General features: G+C 42.4%; 1 protein-coding gene and 1 pseudogene across 1 annotated transcript; one reads left to right on the top strand and one right to left on the bottom strand.

Annotated features, from left to right (window-relative positions):
* Nucleotides 1-5,532: 5,532 nt before the first annotated feature.
* Nucleotides 5,533-10,685, bottom strand: LOC101347212 (eukaryotic translation initiation factor 3 subunit C pseudogene; annotated as a pseudogene).
* A 64-nt stretch (nucleotides 10,686-10,749) lies between these two features.
* CFAP161 (cilia and flagella associated protein 161) lies at nucleotides 10,750-25,523 on the top strand. The gene is made up of 7 exons (XM_004387513.1): nucleotides 10,750-10,818; nucleotides 12,086-12,175; nucleotides 12,912-13,144; nucleotides 14,508-14,592; nucleotides 20,662-20,820; nucleotides 24,775-24,848; nucleotides 25,328-25,523. Exons 1-7 carry the CDS (start codon nucleotides 10,750-10,752, stop codon nucleotides 25,521-25,523), a joined length of 906 nt encoding a protein of 301 aa, XP_004387570.1.
* Nucleotides 25,524-25,748: the final 225 nt, after the last annotated feature.

Raw genomic sequence — 25,748 nt, forward strand, 5'->3', positions numbered from 1 at the left:
TGTAAAGAAAATGTTTTACATTCTACTTTGGTGAGTAGCATGTGGGTTCTTAAAAGCCTGTGAGCAGCCATCTAAGATATACTCTACTGGTCTCACCCTGTCTACAGCAAGGGAGAATGAAGAAAACTAAAGATACAAGGGAAAGATTAGTCCAAAGGACCAATGGACCACAACTACCACAGCCTCCACCAGACTGAGTCTAGTACTAGATGGTGCCTGGCTACCACCACGGATTGCTCTGACAAGGATCAGAGGGTCCCAGACAGAGCTGGAGAAAAACGGAGAACAAAATTTTAACTCACAAAGAAAGACATACTTACTGGCCTAACAGAGACTGGAGAAACCCAGAGTATGGCCCCCACACCCCCTTTTAGCTCAGCAATGAAGTCACTCCTGAGGTTCACCCTTCAGCCAAAGATTAGACAGGCCCATAAAACAAAACGAGACTAAAGGGGCACACCAGCCAAGGGACAAGGACTAGAAGGCAGGAGGGGACAGGAAAGCTGATAATAGGGAACCCAAAGTCAAGAAGGGATAGTGTTGACAAGTCGTGGGGTTGTTAACCAATGTCATAAAACAATATGTGTACTAACTATTTAATTAGAAGCTAGTTTGTTCTGTAAACCTTCATCTGAAGTACAATTAAAAAAAAAAAAAAGAAAATATAACAACAAAAAAAACCCCCAGTGCTGTTGGGTTGATTTCGACTCATGGAGACTCCATGTGTTACAAAGCAGATGTGCTCCATAGGGTTTTCTTGACTGTAACCAAGATCACCAGGCTTTTCTTCTGTGGTGCCACTGGGTGGGTTCAAACTGCCGACCTTTAGGTTAGTAGTCAAGCGCAAGCCATTTGTGTCACCTAGCGCCTCCAATCCCTCCATCTTGTTCAACCTGTCTCAGGGCACCCAGGCTAGAAGAGGAGAGGACTCCATTTATCAAACCAAGCATGATTACTTTCTGCTCCCAGAGCTGGGCAGAAGGAGTGTGCCTCGGGTCGGGATCAGGGGTTAAGAGCCTGCTCTGCCGCCTGGGCAGATGTCACAGCTATTTAGAAAGCAAGCAGGTAGCCAAGCATAGCACAGTCACTCCAGAAGCTGGTTGGAAGAAGCAGAGGGATAGCAATTCTCCTGGGACACGTAGGAGAGGGCTTCCTGCCTGCCCACAAGATTCAGACTGTGCTCTGAGTAGGAGAGCAGGGGGGAGTCATAGCAATCAGGCTCTGATGGTGGCGAAACTGAGACCTGCCTAATGAAGCAGCTCATGACTATCACACCCTCAGTTCAGGGTTCACATGAGACCCAGGTGAGCAGGCATTCAAAGACTGGAGAAGACAGGCAGTCACTAAACCCACACGTAACATATAGTCTCCGTGTTTGATGGGTGTGTAGTAGTGTATCTTCAGTGAATAACATTTATGATTGCAACTGTGGGGTATGAGTACTCGCCCTGTACCACAGATGATCCCAAGAGAGCTGGAAAAGGGGACTACGTAACTTGTTCATGCAACACGTACTTTTGAGCACCCTCACATAAGGTCCCTAGGTGTCGCAAACAGTTTGTGCTCGACTCTAACCTAAAGGTTGTGGTTTCAAACCCACACGGGGGTGCCATGGAAGAAAGTTCTGGCTATCTGCTTCTGTAAAGATTGTTGTTATTATTGTTGTTAGGGGCTGTCGAGTCAATCTCGGCTCATAGCAACCCCATGTGACACAGTAGAACTGCTCCATAGCTTTTCTAGGCTGTAATCTATATGGGGGAAACCTGGTGCCACAGTGGTTAAGTGTTCAGCTGCTAACCAAATGTTGGCAGTTCAAATCCACCAGCCGCTCCTTGGGAAGCCTATGGGGCAGTTCTACTCTGTCCTGTAGGGTCACTGTGAGTCAGAATCGACTCGACAGCGATGGGTTTGGTTTTTGGTTTTAATCTGTATGGGAGCAGATTGCCAGGTCTTTCAACAGCATTGCCGTTGGGTAGGTTTGAACTGCCAACCTTTCGGCTAGGAGCCGAATGCATTTACAGCTAAGGAAACTCTATGGAGCAATTCTACTCTGCAACACATGGGGCCACCATGAGTCAGAATTGACTCGATGGCAATAGGTTTGGTGTTTTGATCACGTATCAGGCACGGTTCTAACGAATACCCCTCCCCTCCTGGAGCTCATGCACCAGTCCAAATTGCTCACTGCTAAGAAAAATTGCTCATGATGGGGCTTTGCACAGAAAACACAAAGTACTTCAGGAGTCAGGGGCAACTAGCTCAATCCAGTCTTGGATGTTATTGAGGGAGATGACATTTGGGGTGGTCTTGATGAATTAATAGGAATTAGACGGAGAAGATGAGTCTTGGGTAAGGAAATTCAAGAAGAGGAAACGGGAAGGGCAATCAAAGCATTGTGTATGGAAACCTTGAATATTGAGATCCTCTTAGGACATGATGTAAAACAGTATTATTTACAGGAGAGAAAGCTTTATTAGAAGTAGAAAATGGCTTTTGACTTCTGGCTAAATCTTAACCTCAATGTTTATTACTGTGAGGGAAGTTGCACCATAAGTTCTAGAAATCCAACTGTACAACTCCCTTTGGAAACGGGGACTCACAAACTGAGGTCTCCTGCTCTGAGCCCATAGACCCTCTTGCTGTTGCTGCATCATTTTCTTCGTTACAGATTTAAAAAAAGATGTACCCATGACGTGCCACACGAGGGCACCATTGCCCACTTATGGAATCAAACTTGTTCTTCCAAAGAAAGGTCAGCAAAGATCTTGTCCTCCCAGGCTCTTCTTCTGGATGGGAAATTACTAATGAGCTTGAGAAATGATCCAGTGCGATTATATAAAAGCTGAGTTGCGTGAGTTGTCTGGAGGAATTTGAGCAGAAAACTAACTTCTCTAACCACTGACATATTTTGTCTACTGTTCCTCTTGGGACACAAATTAGAACTTTAGCTTGGGAGTGGAATGCCATTAGGCCAGAATGTTTCAAGAATATTTTCTTTTTTATGATCTCAAAACACTGCATGCTCATTATAGAACATTTAGAATAAACAGAAAAGCCCTATGTATATATGAAACATATGTCTGGGTTATATATATGTATAGATTATGCTTGGTAAGGGAGAGGGTCAGTGAAAAAGAGGAAGACCCTTGATAAGATGGATTGACACAGTGGCTGCAACAACGGGCTCAGACACAGAACTCTTGTGAGGATGGTGCAGGACCGAGCAGTGTTTCATTCTGTTGTACATATGGTTGCTATGAGTCGGAACCTACCCGACGACACCTAACAACAATAATACCAATAGATTACGCAGATTATCCATGCATAAAATTATATATGATATATGTTGTATTATATATAATATACATTAATTTATATATATAAAATATACGCACATATTATGTACATATTTTATAAACTATGTTATTTCTTCTATGAATACATATTTCTACAAAATGGACATATTATAAACTCTTCTGTAATTTCATTTTGATTTAATGTATTGTGACCATTTTCTAAATCATTAAATGTGATTCTTATATCACAATTTTTAATAACTGTATATTCTTCCAAAATATAAATGCACTATAATTTATTGAAATAATTCATTATTACTGGATATTTGGGTTGTGGGTTTGTTTGCCATTTTTCCCTATTAAGAATAAACATCTCCTTGGTATAATATCTTGGAAGTAGAATTTAGGAGTATACACACTTATTTTTAAGGCTTTTGATATGTAATGCCAAATTGTCTTCCAGAATCATTGCTCCCATTTTCTGTCCCACCAGCTGCATATGAAAGAGCATCCCAATATCCTCAGGGTATTTATCAGATTTTGATAAACAGAATATTCCTGCCCTGGTTGAAGCCACAGTTTAGTGGAGATCACAGAAGTCCCTAGAAGGATATTTGAAGGAGAAATTAGTAATGTAAGATTTGTGCATGTAACTCCCTCCCCGCCCCAATTCTTGGAAAGCACAATAGTTTTATGATGGGGTGAGCTCTGGACTTGGAGTCAAAGTGCCCAGGCTCTAGCCAGCCCGTAGCCCGACACCAGCTTTATGCTTTTGGACATTTCTAGTAACCCCACTGGGCCACAGAGCTCACCCTATGAGAGAGGAGAATGACACCTACATAGATAATTAACTCTCTATGAGGAGTCTTCTTTGTACCTTATAAAGCCCGGATATTAAATGTTAGTATCATTAGTGTCTATTTGTGAACTATGTGTTGAAGACACACTTCATTCTTTAGCTTCTGGAATTCAAGACATTAGGGGTCCTGGGTTTTGGCTCTGGCTCTGCCAACAATAGTCGTCTGACCTTAGACAACTCTTGTCCCTTTGTTGGGCCTTCATTTTCCCATTTGTAAAATGAAGCATCTCCTGAACTTCAAACTCTTAAGTCTCACAAAGAACTTCTTGGTTGAGCCGCTCCTGATCTCAGTCTTTTCACAATACTAAATGGCAATAGTTACTGAGTGCTGACTATGTCCTAGGCACTGTGTCAAGGTGCTACAAGCATCGTCTTTCCTATGCATCACAGTAACTATACGAGATGAACGTTATTATGTCTTCATTTAACAGGTGGAGAAACTGAGGCACAGGGAGGTTGTGACTTTCCCAGAGAGTCATACAGCCAGTAAGTGATTAGTTCTGGAATTGGAACAGAAAATATCTGTCTCCAGAGCCTATCTTTGAAATCACAGAGCTAGCCATATAACACAGAATTATTTTCCAACCTCTTGTAATGGCAATACTCAAATGAACTGATGTGTATAAAACACTATAAAAACGTAAGGTCGTATCTTTCTATGTTTTCTTTTCTTTCTCCCTTCCTCTTCTTTTGCTGCCGTCTTGTGGTGGGTTTTAGTTCTGGCTCTGATGCTAATTGGGTATTTCGCATAACGTCTCTGTGCTTTCGTTTCCTCATTTGTGATGTGAAGGTGCACCCTTTCTTTTCCCATCAGATTAAGGGAACTGGAAAAGCTGTTCGGGGAAATGTGTCTTTGCACTGATACTCTATTCACCGGGTATCTTTGAGAAAGTTCCTGGAACCGTTTTATTTCTTAACTTTGCCTGACTGTACTGTAAATGTTTTAATGGTTGCATTATTTTCAGAACACTTATATAATTACTGGGCTTTTAAATCGCAGGAGAATAGGAGAAATGCATCCACATGGATTCATCCTTGTTACATTCTAAATCGTGCCCTCAGTGCACGAAATGGTTCTATTTCTATCTTTCTGAAGCCACAAAGGCTAGCGTTTTCTTTTAACCAGGAGGTTTTAATTGGAAATGTGGTAAATCTAAAAATCGTACAGGCAGAAATGGATTTAATCTATTCATCCAATACTTTTTATTTAGGTGTCTCTTTATCTTTTCTTCAGACCTCTGCAGTTTTCTTTATTTACAACTTTTTGTTGTTGTTTTTTTTTTTTTCACAGCTCTGAATAGACCTTTAATGACTGGGGTATGTATGGCTTAGGACCTAAAGGCTGAGTGGTTTAGTCATGGGGACAGAGTGGAGAGATCAGTAGCCCGTCTGAGGCTGCTGCTGGCCGTAGCCACCATGGTGCACGTACCCCTCGTTTCTGCAGTAACTATCTTTTTGACCTGGCTTGTGGTCAAATACCCACTCATTATTCCCCACCAAGCTGCCCAGCTTCTCAATCAGCTACAGAGCCAGGTTTTCCTAGACAGTGGGCTCCATGCAATGCGTCACCACTGTTTGTGTCTGCTGGTCCAGGGAGACCATCAGCTCCTCGTGAATGATCACCTTGCTGATGATGGAGTGGAATGCATAGGGGGCAGGTCCAGGTCAAGCATGTCAGCCAGCGTCTCCATGCTGATGGAGTCATAGACTCTGCTGTAGGTGAACAGGTAGGTCCACAGTGACTCTCCCTGGATCGTCCTAACCAGCATGGTGCAGAGTTTGTCAGCCTTAGGGAAAAGGTCCCACACTTTGCCATTTACCTTCTTGTTGATGAAAAAACTGTGGCAGGTCTTCCAGTCACCCATCTTCATGAACTTGGTGGTGGCCACTACATGTTTCCTCATTGACTCAGGGGGGAGCCAGCAAGGGCTGTTGGTTGCCCACCTGCAGCTAGTGATGGAACTGCTTGCTGATCACGCATTGGCGGGCATCACTCTCATGGGCAGCCATGTAGGGAATCTCCAACGACATGGCAGACACCAGATAGACACACTCCAGTAGCTCCAGGCTGATGTGCAGGTGGAAGGGTACCTGCTAGCACTGCTCCACCTTCTCCTGCTCCTGGTGGTGCTCCTGAAGACTGGGCAGCAGCAGCCCCTGGCTCAGAAGCTCCTCAGCCTGGCCACTTGAGTAGATGTCCAGCGGAGTATAGTGTGCGTCCTTGGTCAGGCCTTGGTGGAAGGCACAGATCCCCAGCTGTACCATGGTGTGACTGTACAGGATCTGCACTGGTGGGTTTGTGTGCTGGATCTTGTCTTGAAGGTGGTTCACGAGCATGAGGTCATGGGCCTCGTACCAGCAGGAGTGCAGAGCATGATGGTAGATATGGTAGAGGATGGCACACATGTGGATATGGTCTGTGCGGTCATTGGCATAGATGTGCTTGCACGTTCTCTCCATTTGCACAACTGAGTCTTTACCTTCATTTTCTGCCTGGTCTTGCTCAGACTTTGAGGAGCCCTGGGTGGTGTAGGGTGTGGGGGGGCTAAGCTGCTACTTGATGAGCCTTGTAATCAACCTTCTAACAGCCGTGGAGGATGCGCCTCAAGCAGATGCGGCAGATCTCCTCTGTGTGTCCTTCACCTCCAGGTAATGCAGCATGTGCTCAGTGATGGCATATACCTTTGCCTTATCCTTCAGGTGCTCTGCGTACTTTTGGAAGTGAGAATCAATGTTTTGCATTATGTTGGTAAATTCTTCATCCATTTGTTCCACCAGAGCTAGGCTACTGCTATGGACTTATAGTGGCTGGTCAACATTGTGCAGGTTGTCACTCTCTTCCAGATGTTCTCCCCAACAAAGATGTTGGGGCTTGTAAACAGGATGTCCATCAGCTCATTGATGCAGTTCAGGTACTTCTGCCACATCTCTGGGCTGTAGTCATAGAGAGATATCATGATGCTGAACTTGATCTGGACAATGACATCCTTCCCCAGGTTGTGGCTGGTTTGGCTGAGCTCCGGAGTCACACCACAAACCCGACACAATGGAAAACCTATTTACATCTTTGGTTAAACTACTTGATGTGCATTATTGTTATTTCTTTAATGCCTATCTGCCACTCTCTAACTCATTATTAGCAGTGTGTCTTAGTCTGGGTTCTTTAGAGGAGCAAACCAATGAAGTGTGTGCATATATATATATATATATATATAGAGAGAGAGAGAGAGAGAGAGAAATTTACTTCAAGGAAATAGCTCACACAATTGTGAGGAAATGGCTCATGCAATTGTAGGGGCTGGTGACAGCAGGCTGGAGACCCAAATGTGTGGGTCAGGTGACCTCAGCTGGATCATATGGTTGTAGGGGCTGACAAACCCAAACTCTGCAGGTCAGGTGGCAGGCCAGAGACTTCTGCTGGGTTATGTCCCAAGAACCAGAGGTCAGTCAATGAGAAGAGTGCAGGGTCAATAAAGAGAGTGAGATTTGCCAGAACATCCATTCATATACTGGAGGCAGGCCACACCCCCAAGGAAACTCCCCTTTCAACTGATTGGCTGCTCACATCAGATCACAAAATGGAAGGTGATTACATAGTGTTTGCCAAACCACTGAGAAACAGAGCCTAGCCAAGTTGACACCTAACATTAACCATCACACAGTATAAATACCAAAAAATAAAACCAAAAAAACCCCCAAATCCTTTGCTGTAGAGTTGATTCCGACTCACAGCAACCCTACAGGTCAGAGTAGAACTGCCCCATAGGGTTTCCAAGGAGTTGCCGGTGGATTCGAACTGCTGGCTTTTTGATTAACAGCCAAACTCTTAACCACGGTGCCACGAGGCCTCCAACATTAACCATCACGCAGTATAAATAGGTATAATTAAATTTTTTTTCTCATATCTAACCATTTAACTAAGTTATTTTATTGTCTCTATTTATTTTTAGGGATTGTATTTTTTTTTTTTAAGAATTTAATATATCTTCTGCTATTAAGAAAACTTTTCCATCCTCCCCAATTTTTATTCATATTATTTAATATAATATTTGCAATTTTTATTCCTCTTTTAAACTTTCAAGGTTGGATTAGGTTTCCTAAAAGTGCAGTGGTATCTTTTGCTGTTAAGAAAGTGTTTCCATCCTTTTCCAATTTTTATTCATGACACTTTTTTTTCTTGACTTACAAATGTCTGAATCATCAGAACCTTATTAAACAATAATAGAGATCAAAGTTGCCTTGTTTTATTCCTGATTTCTAGGGGAACATGGAAACACTTAAAGGAAAAAAAAAAACGTGGACTTTGGGGTCAGAAAATCTGAGTAGAAGCTTTGACTTGTGCAACTTTCAGCAGTTTGAACTTAGACAAGCGGCTAGCTGCTTTGAGTCTTAGTTTCTCGATTTATAGAATGCAGTTAGTGGTGAAATATATGACCTACCTTCTTTGTACCATTTGTCCTTCTGAAGTATCCTAAAATGTGGTGTTGCACTGACAGAGCCAGGGGATCCCCAAATATGTGGGTATGTTCCTATTTTTAGCTCATGCTGCAGCCTGCAGGCTCTCCCCGGCATAGTTTCGAGCTCAGACTTTCCAAGTTCAGCTACAAAGCTGCCTACAGGAACATGTCCTGATTCTGACTCCCACAATCCCCCAAGGCAGAAATTAACTATTCCTCAGACTCCCATGCCCCATCGTCAACACATCTTTAACTGCACTTGCTACTTTCTTCTGCGAAGTAATTGGTTTTTAGGAATTAGCATCTCTTTTAGACTGAGTTTGCTGAAAGGAAGCAAGCTTCTAGTGTCTTCAGTTTCTATCTTGCCTTAGTAAACCCTAGATAAAACTGGATTATGGAATGATTTCAATCATCACCAAGACCCTGGTAATCCACTGTTTATCCCTCCTACCCATACAATAATATTTTATTTGAAAATATGCTGGCTATGGCATATTCTAGTTTTATCAAGAGTTCTTACAAATCACAGGCTTGTCCTTTGCGTTGGAGGGAGGAGAAATGCCATAAAGTTCATAAAATTATGGACTATCTATCTGCAGGCATATGTATATACATGTTTGAATGTGCTGCATATGTCATCATACATATAATAAAGCACATAGGAGGCACAGTTATGAAGATTTCCTAGACATATCCAAATACCTTGTGGGATTTGTTTACTGGATTAAGAGGCTTGGATCATAGTCTCATGGGACAACTCAGTAATTGGCATATTATAGTTCATAAAGATAATATTCTACTTCCTAGTTTGGTGAGTAGTGTCTGGGGTCTTAAAAGTTTGTGAGTGGCCATCTAAGACACAGCTATTGGTCTTTACCTGTCTGGAGGAAAAGAGAATGAAGGAAACCGAAGACTCATAGAAGAAACTAGTCCACAAGACTAACAGCCCACACAAACCACAGCCTCTTCTCATCTGAGATCAGAACTAGATGGCGCCCGGCTACCACTAGTGACCATTCTGACCAGGGACACAACAGAATGTCCCAGATAGAATGGGAGAAAAATGTAGAACAAAATTCAAATTTCTAAATAAGGCCAGACTTACTGGACTGATACAGACTAGAGGAACCCCTGAGACTATTGCCCTAAAATACCCTTTGAACTTGGAACTGAAGCCACTCCCAGAAGTCACCTTTCAGACAAATAATAGACTGGCTTGTAAAATAAACAGTATCACTCATGAAGTGCTCCCTGAAACAATCAACTATATGAGACCAAATGGTCAACATTTACCCAAAAGCAAAGATGAGAGAAGCCAAGGAGGGGCAGGGAAGCTAGATCAATGGAAAGAGAACAAACAGAATGGAAATAAAGAGAATGCTGACACATTGTGAAAACCATAACCAATGTCACGGAACAATTGGTATAAAAATTGTTAAGTGGGAACCTAATTTGCTGTGTAAACTTTCACCTAAAACACAATAAAATATTAAAAAACAAAAAATGGACTATCTCAGAAATGTTTAAACAGAAATAACACTAAAATGGTATATTTCTAAATTTTGAGGATGGGAAATTTTGAGTAATTTCCCCCTTCTATGTTATCTTGGCTTCCACATTTCTGCGTTGAGCATGTATTGTTTTAGGATTAGGACAAAATTTCTTGGCTGCCAACTGAAAGGCTGGCGGTTTCAGGCCATACGGAGGTGCCTTAGAAAAAAGGCTGACCATCTGCTTCTGAGAAATCAGCCTTTGAAAACCCTATGGAGTCCACTTGTACTCTGACACGCACGCGGTCGCCGTGAGTTGGAATGGACTCAGGGCAATTGGTTTGGCGGCTGCTGCTGATTATAAAATCAGGCTGCAAGCACAAGCGGTGTTTCCAGTTAAAAACTCCGCTTAGCTGCCCTCATAAGTAAAGGTAGTGTATATTTTTATAACATTTTTCCTTTAGAGTCTAGTAAAAAAAAATTTTAAAGTTTGTTTTTCTCTCAAGGAAGCACACTCCGTGTGCTGTAGCTCATTGGCCAGCAGCTCCGCACCTTGACCAATCGCGCGGGGCCGGGTCGTCATGGCGACGGGAACGCTAACGCAAAGCGTATCAAGGGGAGGCCCGCTTACCGGAGATCAAAGAACTATGGCACAGAACTTGTACGGCCCAAGAGTCCGGATAGGAAACTGGAACGAGGACATCTACCTGGAGGAGGTACAGAGGGCCGTGGCCGGGCGCTGACCGCCGACTCCAGCGGGTGCCCCCAGACCCTCAGTATCTGGGAGCTCAGGGACTCCCAAACCCTGCCTTGAGTTCAGCTTCCTACTTTGAGCCTCCCCAAGTCCCCTCTCCCATCGGGAATACACGGAATACCCCTAAATTCCCATCCCTCTCTGAACTCCCAAGGAATCCCACCCGCTGTCCTGCAAACCCAGTTCTCCCGGCCCTTTTACTCTGAGGGCCGTAACACTCTGTCCCGCTGGTTTCCTTGGCCTCCCAAATTCTGTACTTTGACTCCCAGGCTCATGCCTCCCCCTTAGTCTGTTGTTAGTTGCCCGTCTGGTCGATTTTGACTCATGGCGACCCCATGTGTTACAGAGTAGAGCTGCTCCATAGAATTTTCTTGGCTGTAATCCTAACGGATTGGAGCCCTGGTGGAGCAGTGGATAAGAGCTCGGCTGCTAATCAAAAGGTCGGTAGTTGGAATCCACCAACCGCTCCTTGGAAACCCTATGGGCAGTTCTACTGTGTCCTATAGGGTTGCTGTGAGTTGGCATCCACCGCAACAGGTTTGGTTTTTAATCCTAACGGAAGCAGATGGCAAGGCCTCTCTTCCAGGTACCGCTGAGTGGGTTCCCTTTAGTTTAACAGTCAAGAGTAAACCATTTGCACTACCCAGGGACCTCCCCTTAGTCTAGAGCCCCACTAAGTTCTTCCTGTTCCTTGAAGTTTTATAGTCTCAGAGACTGCAGTCCGTTGAAAAGACTCTAAGCACAACACCCCCTTCCTGCAACTCCCTCCTGAGCATCCCTTTTACTGACATTGTATGCACTGCCTTGTCTTGACAAGGCCCTGGACCAAGCCACACCCGTGTTTCTTTCTGGTTGAGTGGGTGGCCTTTTCAGTGACAATCATCACACAACCAGGGGAGATCTCAGTAGGGGCAGATGCTCTCAGATCTACCTCATGATTGCCTCTGGCTGGAGTGATTACAGGTGATTTTCCTTCCTTCTTTCTCTCTCTTTCTCTTTCTCCCTTCCTTGCCTTTCTCATTTCCCCAAGCATTCTACAATGAAGTAAAAATATTCAAATAATACGTTTTTTTTTAAAACCATTCCCATATGCTCACATTTCTTTTTCTGTTCTCAAATTTAGCTTTTTGAACTTGAGATGCTTCCGATCTAAAGCCTAGCAACCATCATATGTATTATTCAGGACTATTATTGACCCTCTGGATTTCATTCATTTTCTCTTCAACCAGGAGCTCATGAAAGACTTCTTAGAGAAGAGAGACAAGGGGGAACTTCTCATACAGAGAAACAGAAGACTAAAAGGGAATCTTTTGAGACAGGTAATTTTAAATCCAAACATTGGTTTCAAAATTCTGTCGAATTAAGAGTGACTATATGTTAAGCAAGCAGAAATCCTGTAAATGGGTGATCATTTGGAAAATAACAGTTTAAAAAAAACTGAAAGCCACAACATTTAAAATTCCTCAAGATTTTAGAACCATAAGAGGAGTTGGCTATTAATCATGTTAATCTGTATTTTTAAACAAAAGAATAAATGAATTAATATGTAAATAAGTAAAATGCCACTTAGTTGGTGCTCAAAAATAGTCAATGAATGTTGAAAAAATACAAAAGCTTCCTTTGACTTCATTAGAGATCATTGGGGGCCTTACTTTGCCTTATCAAGGAGTCCCTGGTGATGCTAATGATTAACATGCTTGGCTGCTAAGTGAAAGGTTGGTGGTTTGAGTCCACCTAGAGGCCCCTTGGAAGAAGGGCCTGGTGATCTACTCTTGAAAAATCAGCCATTGAAAACCCTGTGAAGCACAGTTCTACTCTGATGCACATGGGATCGCCATGAGTTGGAATCGACTTGACAGCAACTGATTTACTGGTTGCCTTGGCAAAGTGGGTGCAGGCAGTTAAAAAGGGAAAACAAGGATTTGAGGGAATCCAAGTAAATCGTTTATGGAAATGGATTCTAGTCTGACAAGGAAAAGATACACCTGGGAGAGGCCTCATCACTGGCTATTGAGGAATTGCATGGTTTGTTTGAAAAAATTATTAAAATTGCAGATGCAGCTTTCCGTGTCTGAAGATGGATGTATTCACTATGGTGACAAAGTGATGCTTGTGAATCCTGACCATCCCGAGACAGATGCTGATGTGTTTCTGCCTGGGGACCTGAGCCTGTGTATGACTCCAGATGAAATTAAAGCTTACCTGAGTGATGAGTTGGAGGTGCCCTGTGGCCTGAGTGCAGCTCAAACCAAGAACCCGGTTGGCAGAAACACTTTCATGATTCTCAGGTTGGACACTTTAATTTTCAACTAATTTTCATCATCAATCTAAGTTTCTGTTTGCAGCTTATGGATGCCCTGGCATTGGAGCTAGGCTGATTGAAGGTTATATGAACATTCTCTGGGATTCTCCTCTTGTTTTCTTAACTTGAGAATTATCATCAAGGGGTCTTTACAATCCCTTTTCCTTAGACTTCATGATAATTGGTAGTTTGTGTTTAATTCAAAATGCTTAATTCATAGGTATGGGATCCAGGGAATTAAATTCATATTCTGCCTGCAAGTAATGTGGGCTGTCCTGATAACATCTCAGGATTCTTTGAGCTCATTTGGGTACTTTCACTGCTTTTAATGTTGCTACGTTATTTTTGGAGCCCTGGTGATGCAGTGGTTAAGAGCTTGGCTGCTAACCAAAAGGTCAGCAATTCAAATCCACCAGCCACTCCTGGGAAACCCTATGGGGCAGCTCTACTTTGTCCTATAGGGTCGTAAAAATATCTATGTTAATGCAAGGGATTTACTCCTTTAAAGTTAACTGCCCATTAAAAAAAAAAAAAAAAAAAAAGACTTGAGGTGATTTTGAAAATGAGCAATTAAGCCCTTAGAGAACAGAGCGATACGTAACTGCAACGGAAACTACCGCTTTCACTTTGTTAACTAGTTTATGAGTTTCTAACAGCAATGTTTATAGAGCTAGTCCTTTAAGTCTTAAAGAAGCTTCTGAATTTAAATTTCTTTTGAATACAGATAATTTTTGATAGAACAAAAAATGATCACAACTTCTTTTTCTGGATAATCAGAAGAAAAGATTGTATTAAGTGTCTACAAATGTATTCCTTTAGTTTTCTCTGTTGTTGGATGCGATCGAGTTGATTCCAAATCACAGAGACTGAATATGACAGACTAGAACTGCCCCATAGGGTTTTCTAGGCTGTAATCTTTATGGGAGCAGGTCTCCAGGTCTTTCCTCTGTGATGCAGCTGGTGGATTTGAACCACCAACCTTTTGGTTAGCAGCTGAGTGCTTAAGCATTGTGCAACCAGGGCTCCTTTTGGTTTTTCTCTAAAAATGTCAAGTACACTTGACCAGAAATCCTTGTGTGTTGGGTAGTGCTCGGTCCACTCTGGCCAAAGGCTGACAAAGTGGGGATATTCTGTGCTCTGGCTAGGGTGGGGGGTAGGGAATAGGATCCTTGGTGGATTTTAAGGCCGAAACAGAAAACCTCTTATTTAGATATTAGTTCCGTTATGGTATGTGAATATACATAAGCAATAAAACTGATTATAAACAAAATTGCAAATGCAAAAAGTAGAGGTGTAGAATGATTCTAATAGCGAGTTTACAGTATAGTATATTTATTCTCCACTGACAGTGTAGACAGAAAGGCCATCGGTCAAGTCCTTAGATACGGGGAGGACTTTTGTCTTGGCATAACAGGAGGATTTGAAGACAAAATGGTGAGTCATGACTTTGCATGTCTACTTTGGGCCAGTCAGCTTTGTTTTCATGTGGGGTCATGGTGGCCAGCTGAAGTGGATGGAGCACTCTGTAGACATGGCTCCATCCGGCTTCATTATGGCTTCAGCCTGCCCTTTCCACGGGCAGCTTTGGGCCAATTCTTTCCTTCTAACTTTGCAGCACGCTTAAAAGTCAAAGAGTGAGGGAGGGAAACCTTTTTGTAATGCAGGTGGCAAAAAGTAAAAATTTATCCTACCTCCACCTGTAAATTAAATGATTGGATTAATTAATTAAGAATCTTCTAACAGTTGTCGAATGTTACCAGTGCCAGCAAGGTATATGGTCTGATTTTTTTTATTTTTTAAACTTCTGTTGAATATGGGAGAAGGACAACATGAGATGCTTAAGTATGGCTAAGTCAGGGAACTTAAGTCTATGCACTTTATCTCTTCCTTGAAGGTTAGGAGGTGTAATAGAATAGATAAATTTGGGTTTGAATTTTAGCTGGGATGCATACTACCTGTGGGATGGGGCTTTGGATAAATTACTTAACCTTTTTGAGTCTGTTTCACACCTATAACATGGGGATTATTATACCTACCTTACTACCTGCCAAGCAGTGTTCTAAATGCTTTGCCTAACTCATTAACTGATTAGTTAGTTAACTCATTAATTCCCCGAACAAGTCAATGGGGAAGGGACTATTTTACTCCTGTTTTACTGATGGGGAAACTAAGGCACAGAGAGGTTCAGTGATTTGCCCTAAGTCACACAGCTAGTAAGTGACAGAGCTGGTGCTATGCAACGTTTTTCATTGCAAGTTGAAGATTCCATCATTACACGATGTAGCATTATTTTTTGTACCACTAAGAAAAAGCAGTGTTGCCAATTAAACTGTAGCACACCATTGACGGTAAACTGAAGCCTGATTTTAATTGTAGAAATTAGAGGAAATACCAAATTGTGGAAAGAAGGGAGTGAATCACCCATTGTCTTATCCAGAGATTAGCACTACTGACATTTTGGTCCATTTTCTTTTTGTTTTTCAATGTATTCCCTTTTTAAACTTAGATATGAACATGATGAATATACTACTTTGAGCTGTTACTTTTTTTCTCTTCTAACTTTTTAAATATATAAATCGCAAACTTTTAAAAACTTGTATGTGACCATGAAAAATATAGAAATAGATTGCTACTTTTTCTTTTTAACATACACATTTCTGAAAGCTCGTTGTGATAACATGTAATGACTGCATAGTATATAATTGTATGAATGTATCATAATTTATCTAGCCTTTATTCTCTTGTTTAGTAGTTGGGTTTGGTCCAGTGTTTATCTATTATATATAAAACTCCAGTGCATGTCTGTGTTTAAGTGCTTAAAGCTTCCCTCACTCTACCACAGATTAGGGATTACGTCTTTAGGATAGATTCTTTTTTATAATTTATTTTATTTTTTGTTGTTGAGAATATGCACAGCAAAACATACACCAATTCAACAATTTCTACATGTAAAATTCAATGACATTGATTACATTCTTCGAGTTGTGCAAACATTCTTAGCCTGCTTTTCCAAGTTATTCCTCCCCTGTTAACATAAACTCATTGCCCCCTAAGTTTCCAATCTAATCTTTCGGGTTGCTTTTGTCAATTTGATCCCATATAGATAGATCTTAAAAGAGTATAGTGCTCAAGGTGGACATCCTTTACTAGTTAAGCTGAACTACTAGTTGGTTAAACTGTTCAGTTAAATGGAGAAAATATTGAAGTTGTCAAGGATTTTATTTTACTTGGATACACAATCAATGCCCATGGAAACAGCAGTCAAGAAATCAAATGACACATTGCTTTGGGCAAATCTGCTGCAAAAGACCTCTTTCAAGTGTTAAAAAGCAAAGGTGTCACTAAGGATGTCACTCAGGTGTGCCTGTCCTAAGCCATGGTATTTTCAATCACCTCATATGCGTGTGAAAGCTGGATAATGAATAAAAGAAGACTGAAGAAGAATTGATGCCTTTGAATTATGGTGTATATTCAAGAATATTGAATATTGAATATACCATGGACTTCCAGAAGAATGAATACATCTGTCTTGGAGGAAGTACAGCCAGAATGCTCCTTACGAGCAAGAATGGTGAGACTTCTTCTTAGTTTCTTTGGACATATTATTAGGAGGGACCAGTCCCTGGAGAAGGACATCATGGTTGGTAAAGTTGAGGGTCAGTGAGAAAGAGGAAGCCCCTCAATGAGTTGGACTGACACAATGGCCGCAACAATGGGCTGAAACATAGCAAAGATTTGTGAGGATGGCACAGGACTGGACAGTGTTTTGTTCAGGTTGATAGGAGTCAGAACTGACTCAGTGGTAGCTAACAACAACTGTTTGGTTTTAGGAAGAGTTTAGGGCATATTTTTGGTTTAAGGTTTACAATTTATCTCAGGGCAATAGTTTCAAGGGTTCATCCAGCCCCCATGGCTCCAGAAAGTCTAGAGTCCATGTGAATTTGAGATTCCCCCTTTTGATCAGGATTCTTCTATAGAATCTTTGATCAAAATGTTCAGTAATGGTAGCCAGGCACCATCCAGTTCTTCTGACCTCATGGTAAAGGAGGCAGTTGTTCATGGAGGCAGTTAGCCACACATCCATTTCCTCCTTCTATTCCTGACTGTCCTTCTTCCTCTGTTGCTCCAGGTGAATAGAGACCAACTGTTGTGCCTTAGATGGCTGCTTGCAAGCTTTTAATATCCTAGGCACTACGCAACAAGCTGGAAGGTAGAACAGAAACACTAAACACATTATTAGGTCAATTAACTGGGATGTTCCATGTTCCTAAACTATGTCCCTAAACCTCCCATGAGGTGTTTGGTTATACATATGATAGATTTTTTTGATATACAATTCTTAGTCAAAGGCTATGAGCACATTTAAAATCATTTATACATATAACAAGTTCTTTTTGTAAAGGGTTGTACCAGTTTGTACTCTCAACAACAGTAAATAAGAAGGCTTATCAATGGATTTATTAATAGTAATAAATATAGTAAAAAATCTTCGCTAGTTTGATAAGCAAGCAAAAAAGAAAAGAAAAAAGAAGATATCTAAATTTTTTAGTGCTGTAATTTTTTCCCTATATTTTTAGTCTATTCCCTTTCCCCTGGAGCCCTGGTAGCATAATAGTTAAGCGTCTGACTGCTAACCAAAAGGTCAGCAGTTCAAATCCACCCGCAGCTTCTTGGAAACCCTATGGGGCAGCTCTACTCTGTCCTAAAAGGTCATGAGTTGGAATTGACTCAACAGCAATGGATCCCTTTCCCCTTCTCCCTGCCTTCATTTTCTCTCTCTCTCTCTCTTCGTTCTCCCTCTCTGTCCTGTGATCAGGTATTCTGTACCTTTCTATTGATTTGGGTCTAAACGTCTGCTCTTTCATAGATTATAAAATTTTGCCTTATTTGTTGATAATATTTCCTCCCATTTGCTGCTTGACTTTTAAATCAGGTTGCTTTAATATTTTATATCTTTTAGTAAAATGGACCCATGTTTTTCTTTGTAATTCCTTCCATTGCTTTCAAGCTTCAAAGTTGGCTCCAGAGATCCGATGAAAAGAAAAACTTATATTAACTTTTAGATGTTTACAGTTTGGGTTTTGTTTAACTTGAGTCCACGTGGGATTTATTTTCATAAAGGCTTTGATGTGAATATCTAAATTTCCCCCAAATGACTAGTCAGCTGTAACTGTGCTATTTTTAAAAACTATTATTCTTTTCTCCACTGACACACAATGCTTCTCTTAGCATGTATCAAATTATTATATATACTATAAGCTGTTTCTGGACTTCCTATTTTGATCCCTTGAACTTGGGTGATCTATTTTTATGCCAGGACTATAGTGTCTTAGTTATTATAGCTTTGTCATTTATTTTGACAGCTGATAGGCCTAGTTCCTTCTCATTAGTCTTCTCTCTCTAAATTATGTTAGAAATTTAATCTTTCAGATAAATGTAATATCTTTTTTTTCCAAATACCTCTGCTCCTGTCAAAAAAAAAAAAAAAGAAAAAAAGTCTTGGAATTTTGACTGGCATTGTAAAATTAAGTGGATTCAGATTCTTAGTAGCTTTACAGTATTTCTTCTTTTGAGATGTCTCTGCATTTATTCAAATATCCTTTTATATCTCCCAGTAAAATTTTTTATGTTCTTCACTGGATTTGATGCCAGTCTTTTTAAGATTACTGCTTGTATTTTGGATGCTGTTGTAGTGAGGTTCTTTTGTTAGTCATAACAAATATATAAGAAAGCTATTGATTTTTATATCCACTTTTGATGAAACCACTTACTCCTGTTAATTTTAATAGCTTTCAGTTGATTCTCTTGGGTTTTTTAGGTAGACGGTCATTTCATCTTCACATGATGACATTTTTTCTCTTCTCAAACTCCCATACCTATTATTTTGGGTTTTTTTTTTTTTTTTTTTTTTGTCTTTGGATTGGTAAGCCCTTCCAGGGCGTTCATAAAAATTCTGGTGATAATGACCTTCTAGGTCTGTTCCTGACCTTATTGTCACTCTTATTTGATATCAGCAGACAGGTTTTGTGGTTTGCGTCAGCTATTCTTTGCCATTTTTAAGTCCTGGTTTTCTTGTTGCTCTAAATGGCACGGTCATTCTCCCCATCCCCCAATGCCAAAGCCACAGTGTAATCTGGGACCTGCCCCCGCCTCACCTGCTGATAAAACCCTCTGCCGTCGGGTTGATTCCCACTCCTAATGACCTTATTACCTGCCTGTATCATTAATTACCAGTCCCATTGCTCCTTCACAGTGCATTTGGGCCTGTCTTTTCATTCCCCATGCCACTACCTTGGTTCAGGCCCTTTGCTTGGCGCCTCTAGTCTACCCTGACTTCAAACCATACCAGATGGTCCTGCCAGGTTGACCTTTAAGTCTCAGGTCTGGTTATATATCCCATTTCCATTGAAAAGTCATCAGTGGCTCCCCATTGCTCTCTGGACTAAGTCCCAGCTCTTTATTTTGGCACTTAAGGCCTTAGCAGATAGGCCTGGCAACCGGTTTCCAAAAGGTCACAGCCTTGAAAACCCTATGGAGCAGTTCTCTGTACATATGGGGTCGCCATGAGTCAGAATCCACTCCATGGCGACCACCACCAGCCGCATAACATGTCCCTATCTTCCCTGTACATGCTCATCCCCTGTGGCTCCTTGGCACATCTCCTGAGGGCCTTTCCTGAGCCTGGGGAGAACATCATGTTGCCATCTCTTCACTGCCCATTGCAATTCTGCTGGACAGCCCTTACCTTACAGGTGTCTCCCTTTCCATACTGTACTTGATCATCTCTCCTGCTGGCTGGAAAGCTTCTTGGGGATAGTAACTCATTTCTGCCTGCCCCATAGTGCCCCACAGCCCGGCCTTGCCCTATGACAGGTGCTGACTGAAATCCTGTCAAAATATGCGGAAACTATCTCCAAGGCCACAGTGAAGATGAGTCAGCAAAAAGCTAATAAGAAACTGACATTTCTGACTTTTCAGCAGGTTGGGGTGCTTTTTGACAAGGTGACAGGCAGCCAGAAACCTGACACACACTCAAAGTGTGGCTGTCAGTTCCAGAGGGGCTTGGGCTGCCCTGGAGGTCTGCAAATGACTGTCACCTGGGATTATTTTGGTTTTAGGGATACTTCATTTCATGGACTGAGTTTTATGCAGCATTTTTTATAATAAATAAAATATTGATCTAGGTTCTATGCCCTGAATAAGAGGAGGAGGAGAACAGAGGGGAGGGCTGGAAAGGGAAGAAGATTGAATTTGGCATTTGAGGGAAGGAGAGAACTGGCAGACAGGGAGTTTAAGGTGAAGGTGGAGGAGGCAGTCTCAGCATTCCAAGATGACATTTCTAAGATAGAAGGAAACTGAGCATTCTCATGCAGACAGAAAGAACAGGGTTTTTGAAAACTGCTTTTGAACACACTTATGATCCAGCCAGTTGATTGTTTTTTTCTTTTCAAATAGTTTTTCAAATCACTGTAACTTAGTGCATCTGCTTGCTGTCATTTTCAGTTATACTTAGCAAGTGACCACCGGACCCTACTGAAATCATCCAAGAAGTCTTGGCTCCAGGAAGTTTACCTGACGGATGAAGTCTCCTACCTGAACTGCTGGCAGGCTGCGTATGTTGACCCCCAACTGCGCCTGGAATATGAAGGCTTGCCCATCGCGGTGAGCACAGCAGAGGGAAGCATGGGAGCCAGTGCTATCAACTGGATGGAATTTATTCCTGTCCACAAAGAGGAGACTTATCAGTATTACAAAGCAAATGGTCTCTCTCTCTCTCTCTCTCATAACACAAGTTTGGAAGGCACCATTTTGCCCTGTCGCAGAATCCTGCGTTGGTATTTCTCAGCTCTGGTTGCACATTATAATCACCTTAGAAACCCTGGTTGCGTAGTGGTTAAGAACTATGGCTGCTAGCCTAAAGGTTGGCAGTTCGAATCTACCGGGCACTGCTTAGAAACCGTATGGGGCAATTCTACTCTGTCCTATAGGGCCACTATGAGTTGGAATCGACTCGACAGCAACCGGCTTTTGTTTTTTTTAGGGAGCATTTTGGAGTCCCTTCTTGGAGGGAACAGTTAATGTGCTTGGCTACTAACCAAAAGGTTGGAGGTTCGAGTCTACCCAGAGGTGCCTTGGAAGAAAGGCCTGACGATCTACTTTTGAAAAATCGGCCATTGAAACCCTATGGAACATGGTTCTACTCTGACACATGTGGGGTTGCCATGAGTAGGAGTCAACTCCCTGCCAACCGGGTTAAGGAGTTTTTAAAAAATACTGAAGCCCAGGTCCTGCCCCTGACTTAATTGTCAGGTTGAGAACCACTGACCTTAGATGGTGTCTTGGTTTCCTAAGGCTGCTGTAACAAAATACTACAGAGCGAGTGGCTTTAAAGAACAGAAATTTATTGTCTCACAGTTCTGGAGGCTGGAAGTCTAAATGAGGGTATCGGCTGTGTTGATTCCTTCTGAGGGCTCTGAGAGAGAAACTGTTCCATGCCCCTCTCCTTGCTCCTGGTGGCTCCTGGGCCATCCGTGGTGTTCCTCGGCTTGTAGATGAGTCTTCACATAGCGTCTTCCCCTGTGACTCTGTGTCTGTCCTCTTTTGTAATCCACTACTCAGGTGGGATTAGGATCCACCCTATGCCAGTATGACCTTATATTAATCTTCAAAAACCCTTGTTCCAAACAAGGTCACATCCACGGTATAGGGGTTAGGACTTCAACATATAATATTCAACGTTTGGGGGACACAGTTCAGTCCATAACAGATTGTGAGCATTATCTCACTATTTTCTTTCAGCTCTTTGTTAAGGACTAATTTCTAAAACCAAACCAGCTGCTGTTGAGCTGATCCTGGCTCATGACGGTCCCAGGTGTGTCAGAGTAGAACTGTGCTCCATAGGGTTTTCAGGAACTGATTTTTCTGAAGTAGGTCACCAGGCCTTTCTTCTAAGGCACCTCTTGGTAGACTCGAACCTCCAACCGTTGAGGTAGCACTCGAGTGTGTTGACTGTTTGCATCACCAGGGACTCCACTAGTTTCTGAAGAGACTGGGAAGCCTGAGGGCAGCAGAGGAGACAGCAGGGCAGCCACACAGGTGAACGCAGTGGTCCTGCAGGGCAGCACCTTTCTGCTCCTCATTTCTGGTCATTTTCTCAGGACCCTGGGCCTTATGAGACTGGATCCTGAGGCACAGCCTGAAGGGAAGGGAGAGTCTGATAGTTAAGAGCAGGCATCATTGTTTCGGGGTCTGGAGGTTTTGCTGCTTGCTCATGACCCATCCAGCAGATGAAGAATGAAGAGCCCTTAGAAGTCACTGGGAGAGCGTGGAGTTATAGCAGGGCAGAGTCTAAAGAATTTGTTTGCCGAGATGGCCGTCCACGGCCACTGCCCACTCTCCAGGAAGTGGCCGCCAAATACAGGCCCCTCTGAATCTGCCAGACATGGTATGCTTCCCTCCAAGCTCTGCCAGGTGGACCCCGGGTGCACGAGGTTCTCTCTCACAGCATGGAGTCTGTACCTTGCCTATAACAAAATACTCCACAACTTTCTTCTCTTCAGTTGGCCTTTGCCAAGCTTTATTCTTCTTGGAATTGCCTCTCATTTCCATGGCTTATACCGTCAGTGTCTCTGTTCTCTGTTTCCTTATCTTTAAAACGGGGGTAATAATACTACCTACCTTATGTGGTTTTGAAATTCCTGGGTAATACAAATGGTTAACATGCTTGGCTGCTAACCGAAAGGTTGGAGATTCGAGTCCACCCAGAGGCACCTTGGAAGAAAGGCCTGGAGATCTACTTCAGAAAAATCAGCCACTAAAAACCATATGGAGCACAGTTGTACTCTGAAACTTATGGGATTGCCATGAGTGGAAGTTGACTTGATGGCAACTGGTAACTGGTAATATGAAGCTTCGTGAGGATTAAATCGTTAGCATAATTATAGTGCTTATTAGAAAAGAGCTTGGCTTACAGGAAGCACTCAGAAGTGTTAATTACTGTTGTGGTTTATTATTGTTATTATTGATGGAGCAGTGGCCTAGGTACCAGGAGCCCTTTCCTGCATTGCTAACTCACCCTGTGGTCTGGAACAGTCTCTGAACCTCACTCTGACATGGTTACACCTCTGCAAAATGGGAAACCTAAGAAGGAGGCTTGGTGGCACAGTGGTTAAGTGCTTGGCTGCTAACCAAAAGGCTGACAGGTCAAACCCACCAGTGGCTCCACTAGAGAAAAGACCTGGCGATCTGCTCCTGTAAAGATTACAGCTTAGGAAGCCCTATGGGGGCAGTTTTACTCTGTCATGTAGGGTCTCTATGAGTTGGAATTGACTCCATGGTACCCAGCAACAACAACAACAAAGACTATTGGAGCAAACTTGTACGAGTCAATCTCCTCCCGCAGAGACTGCCAAGGACACACCCGTACTGAACAAGTTGGGGTTATTACTGTTGCCCTGAGGAAGAACGCACAGCGTGGGGAACCTTGGCACCTCTCAGTAAGAGGGTGTTAGAAAGGAGTTACAGGATTTGGCTTTGCTTGTGTGCTTTTGTGGAGGGTTCTAGGAAATAGAGGTTTGCTTGGGATTGGATGCTTTCAGGAAGCAGGGGGATAATTCCATGATTGTTGTTGTCAGTTGCCATCAAGTCGATTCTGACTAACGGCAACCCTATGTGTGCAGAGCAGAACTGCTCCATAGGATTTTCAAGGCTGTGGCCTTTCGGAAGCAGATCACCAGGCCTGTCTTCTGAGGCGCCTCTGGGTGGATTCGAACTGCCAATCTTTTGGCTAGTAGTTGATTGTTTAGCTGTTTGTGCACCCCGAGACTCCTAATTCGATGATTAGGTATCTCAGTAAATCTTACCTGGAAGGAAGGCAGACTAGAGGGGCTAAGGCTGTAGTTTGTAAAGAAGCAGCAGTCATTCATATTAGCCAGGAGTGCGCGATATGGGGTATTTTGTGTCTTGGAGAACGTTCATGTTTTGTTTGTGTTCACACGTGATCACGGAGTGGTCTGTTTTTGTCTTGGCCCATCACGGTCAGAGAGTGGACTTGCCTGATGCTGACCTTCTGTGAAATTGACTGTGTTTAACGGGAGAACGCCCATGCCCAGCTGTGAGGGCCGGGCCAGCTGCTGGAGGCCTGGGCTGTTTTCCTCTTTTAGCTTACATGAGCCAGAAATTTGAAATAATATTTATTGTTTTTTTCTGCTTGTAAACATAATATATGTTCATTTGTGAAAACTCTGAAAAGTATAATAAATAATCTGAAAGTTGCCAGTAGTTAGTTCCACCTTCTGAGCATAATCACTGTTGCTTATCATTTCCTTCTTTTTCTACGCATATACTCTTTTTTTTTTTTTTTACAAAATAGGGGCATTGTGAATATACTTTTTTTCTCACTTCGATCACCACTGGCCATATTTCATCTTCTCCAATTTGACTTTGAATATGGATGTCTGCAATAATCAATCCATTATGGTTTGGCTTCTAGGTTATTCCCATTTTTTATTAAAAAACTAAATTTACATGAATAGACTGTAGAGTGTTTTCTCCAGTGTTTTGCTTTTAGGAAGCCTAATTCGGCATGCAAATAACACGTTTTCTTTATCTGTCAAGGCAAATGCAAAAATCCTCATCAATCACTGCCACACGAATCGGGGACTGGTGGCCCATCGGCACCTTTTTATAAGGTATTGAACAATCCTTTGTTAGTGAAATATTGCCACATAGAACTTGGATGGTGTGAAAAATCATATTAAAGCCCTCCCCCCCACCATTTACAAGTCCTTCTCCCACAGGAGAATTTTAGCTATAATAGGATACTACCCTGGGTAGTACAATGTGCTCAGCTGCTAACCAAAAGGTTGGAGGTTCGAGTCCACCCAGAGGAACCTCAGAAGAAAGCCCTGGCAATCTACTTCCAAAAAAATCAGCCATTGAGAACCCAATGGGGCACAGTTCTACTCTGGCACACATAGGGTCGCCATGAGTAAGAATCAGCTCAAGAGCAACTTGGGTTTTTTTGGGCTTACCCTCTTAATCCTTGTCCAACCAGGGTGAAACATACCTGCCAAAATGTCTATTTCGTAGAGTCTCAGGGAGTTTATATAGCAGTCTGCTCACTGAGTGTTGGTATTGAATTTCCAACCAGTGTTCTTTCTCACTCTAGTACCTATTTTGGAAAGGAAGTTGAGGTCGCTGCTCACACACATCTGGATTCACACAGAGTTGAAAAACCAAAGAATCATTGGATGCTGGTCACTGGGAATCCCAGGAAGGACTCATCCACCATTTTGGACCTGCCCAAACCCCGGGCGGAGGACACCCACGCCACAGAGCAAGCCATGAGCCTTAACGCGCAGTAACACACCCGGCACTTGTTCTTGGGTCTTGCTTTCATCAAATGTAAGGTTAAAAGAAATTGACAATTTTGGTCATGCCTCAGGCTATTATTAAATAAAGTGTAGAAGCCTCTGAACACTGTATTAAAACAAGGCTATACTAAAATTATTGAATTGGTGTAGGACATCTAGGCTACAAATAATACCAGCTCTGAGGAATACTCAGAAATAGTGTTTGAGGGTGGCAGA

The sequence above is a fragment of the Trichechus manatus genome, unplaced genomic scaffold (assembly GCF_000243295.1).
Source record: "Trichechus manatus latirostris isolate Lorelei unplaced genomic scaffold, TriManLat1.0 scaffold00186, whole genome shotgun sequence".
NCBI classification, from domain to species: Eukaryota; Metazoa; Chordata; class Mammalia; order Sirenia; family Trichechidae; genus Trichechus; species Trichechus manatus.

Bases quoted from the DNA above. Each gene is read 5' to 3' on its own strand.
- CFAP161 (XM_004387513.1), top strand. From the start codon at position 10,750: ATGGCACAGAACTTGTACGGCCCAAGAGTCCGGATAGGAAACTGGAAC. The intron at 12,176-12,911 runs GTAATTTTAAAT...TTAAAATTGCAG, and splicing joins AAGGGAATCTTTTGAGACAG to ATGCAGCTTTCCGTGTCTGA. The intron at 24,849-25,327 runs GTATTGAACAAT...TTCTCACTCTAG, and splicing joins CATCGGCACCTTTTTATAAG to TACCTATTTTGGAAAGGAAG.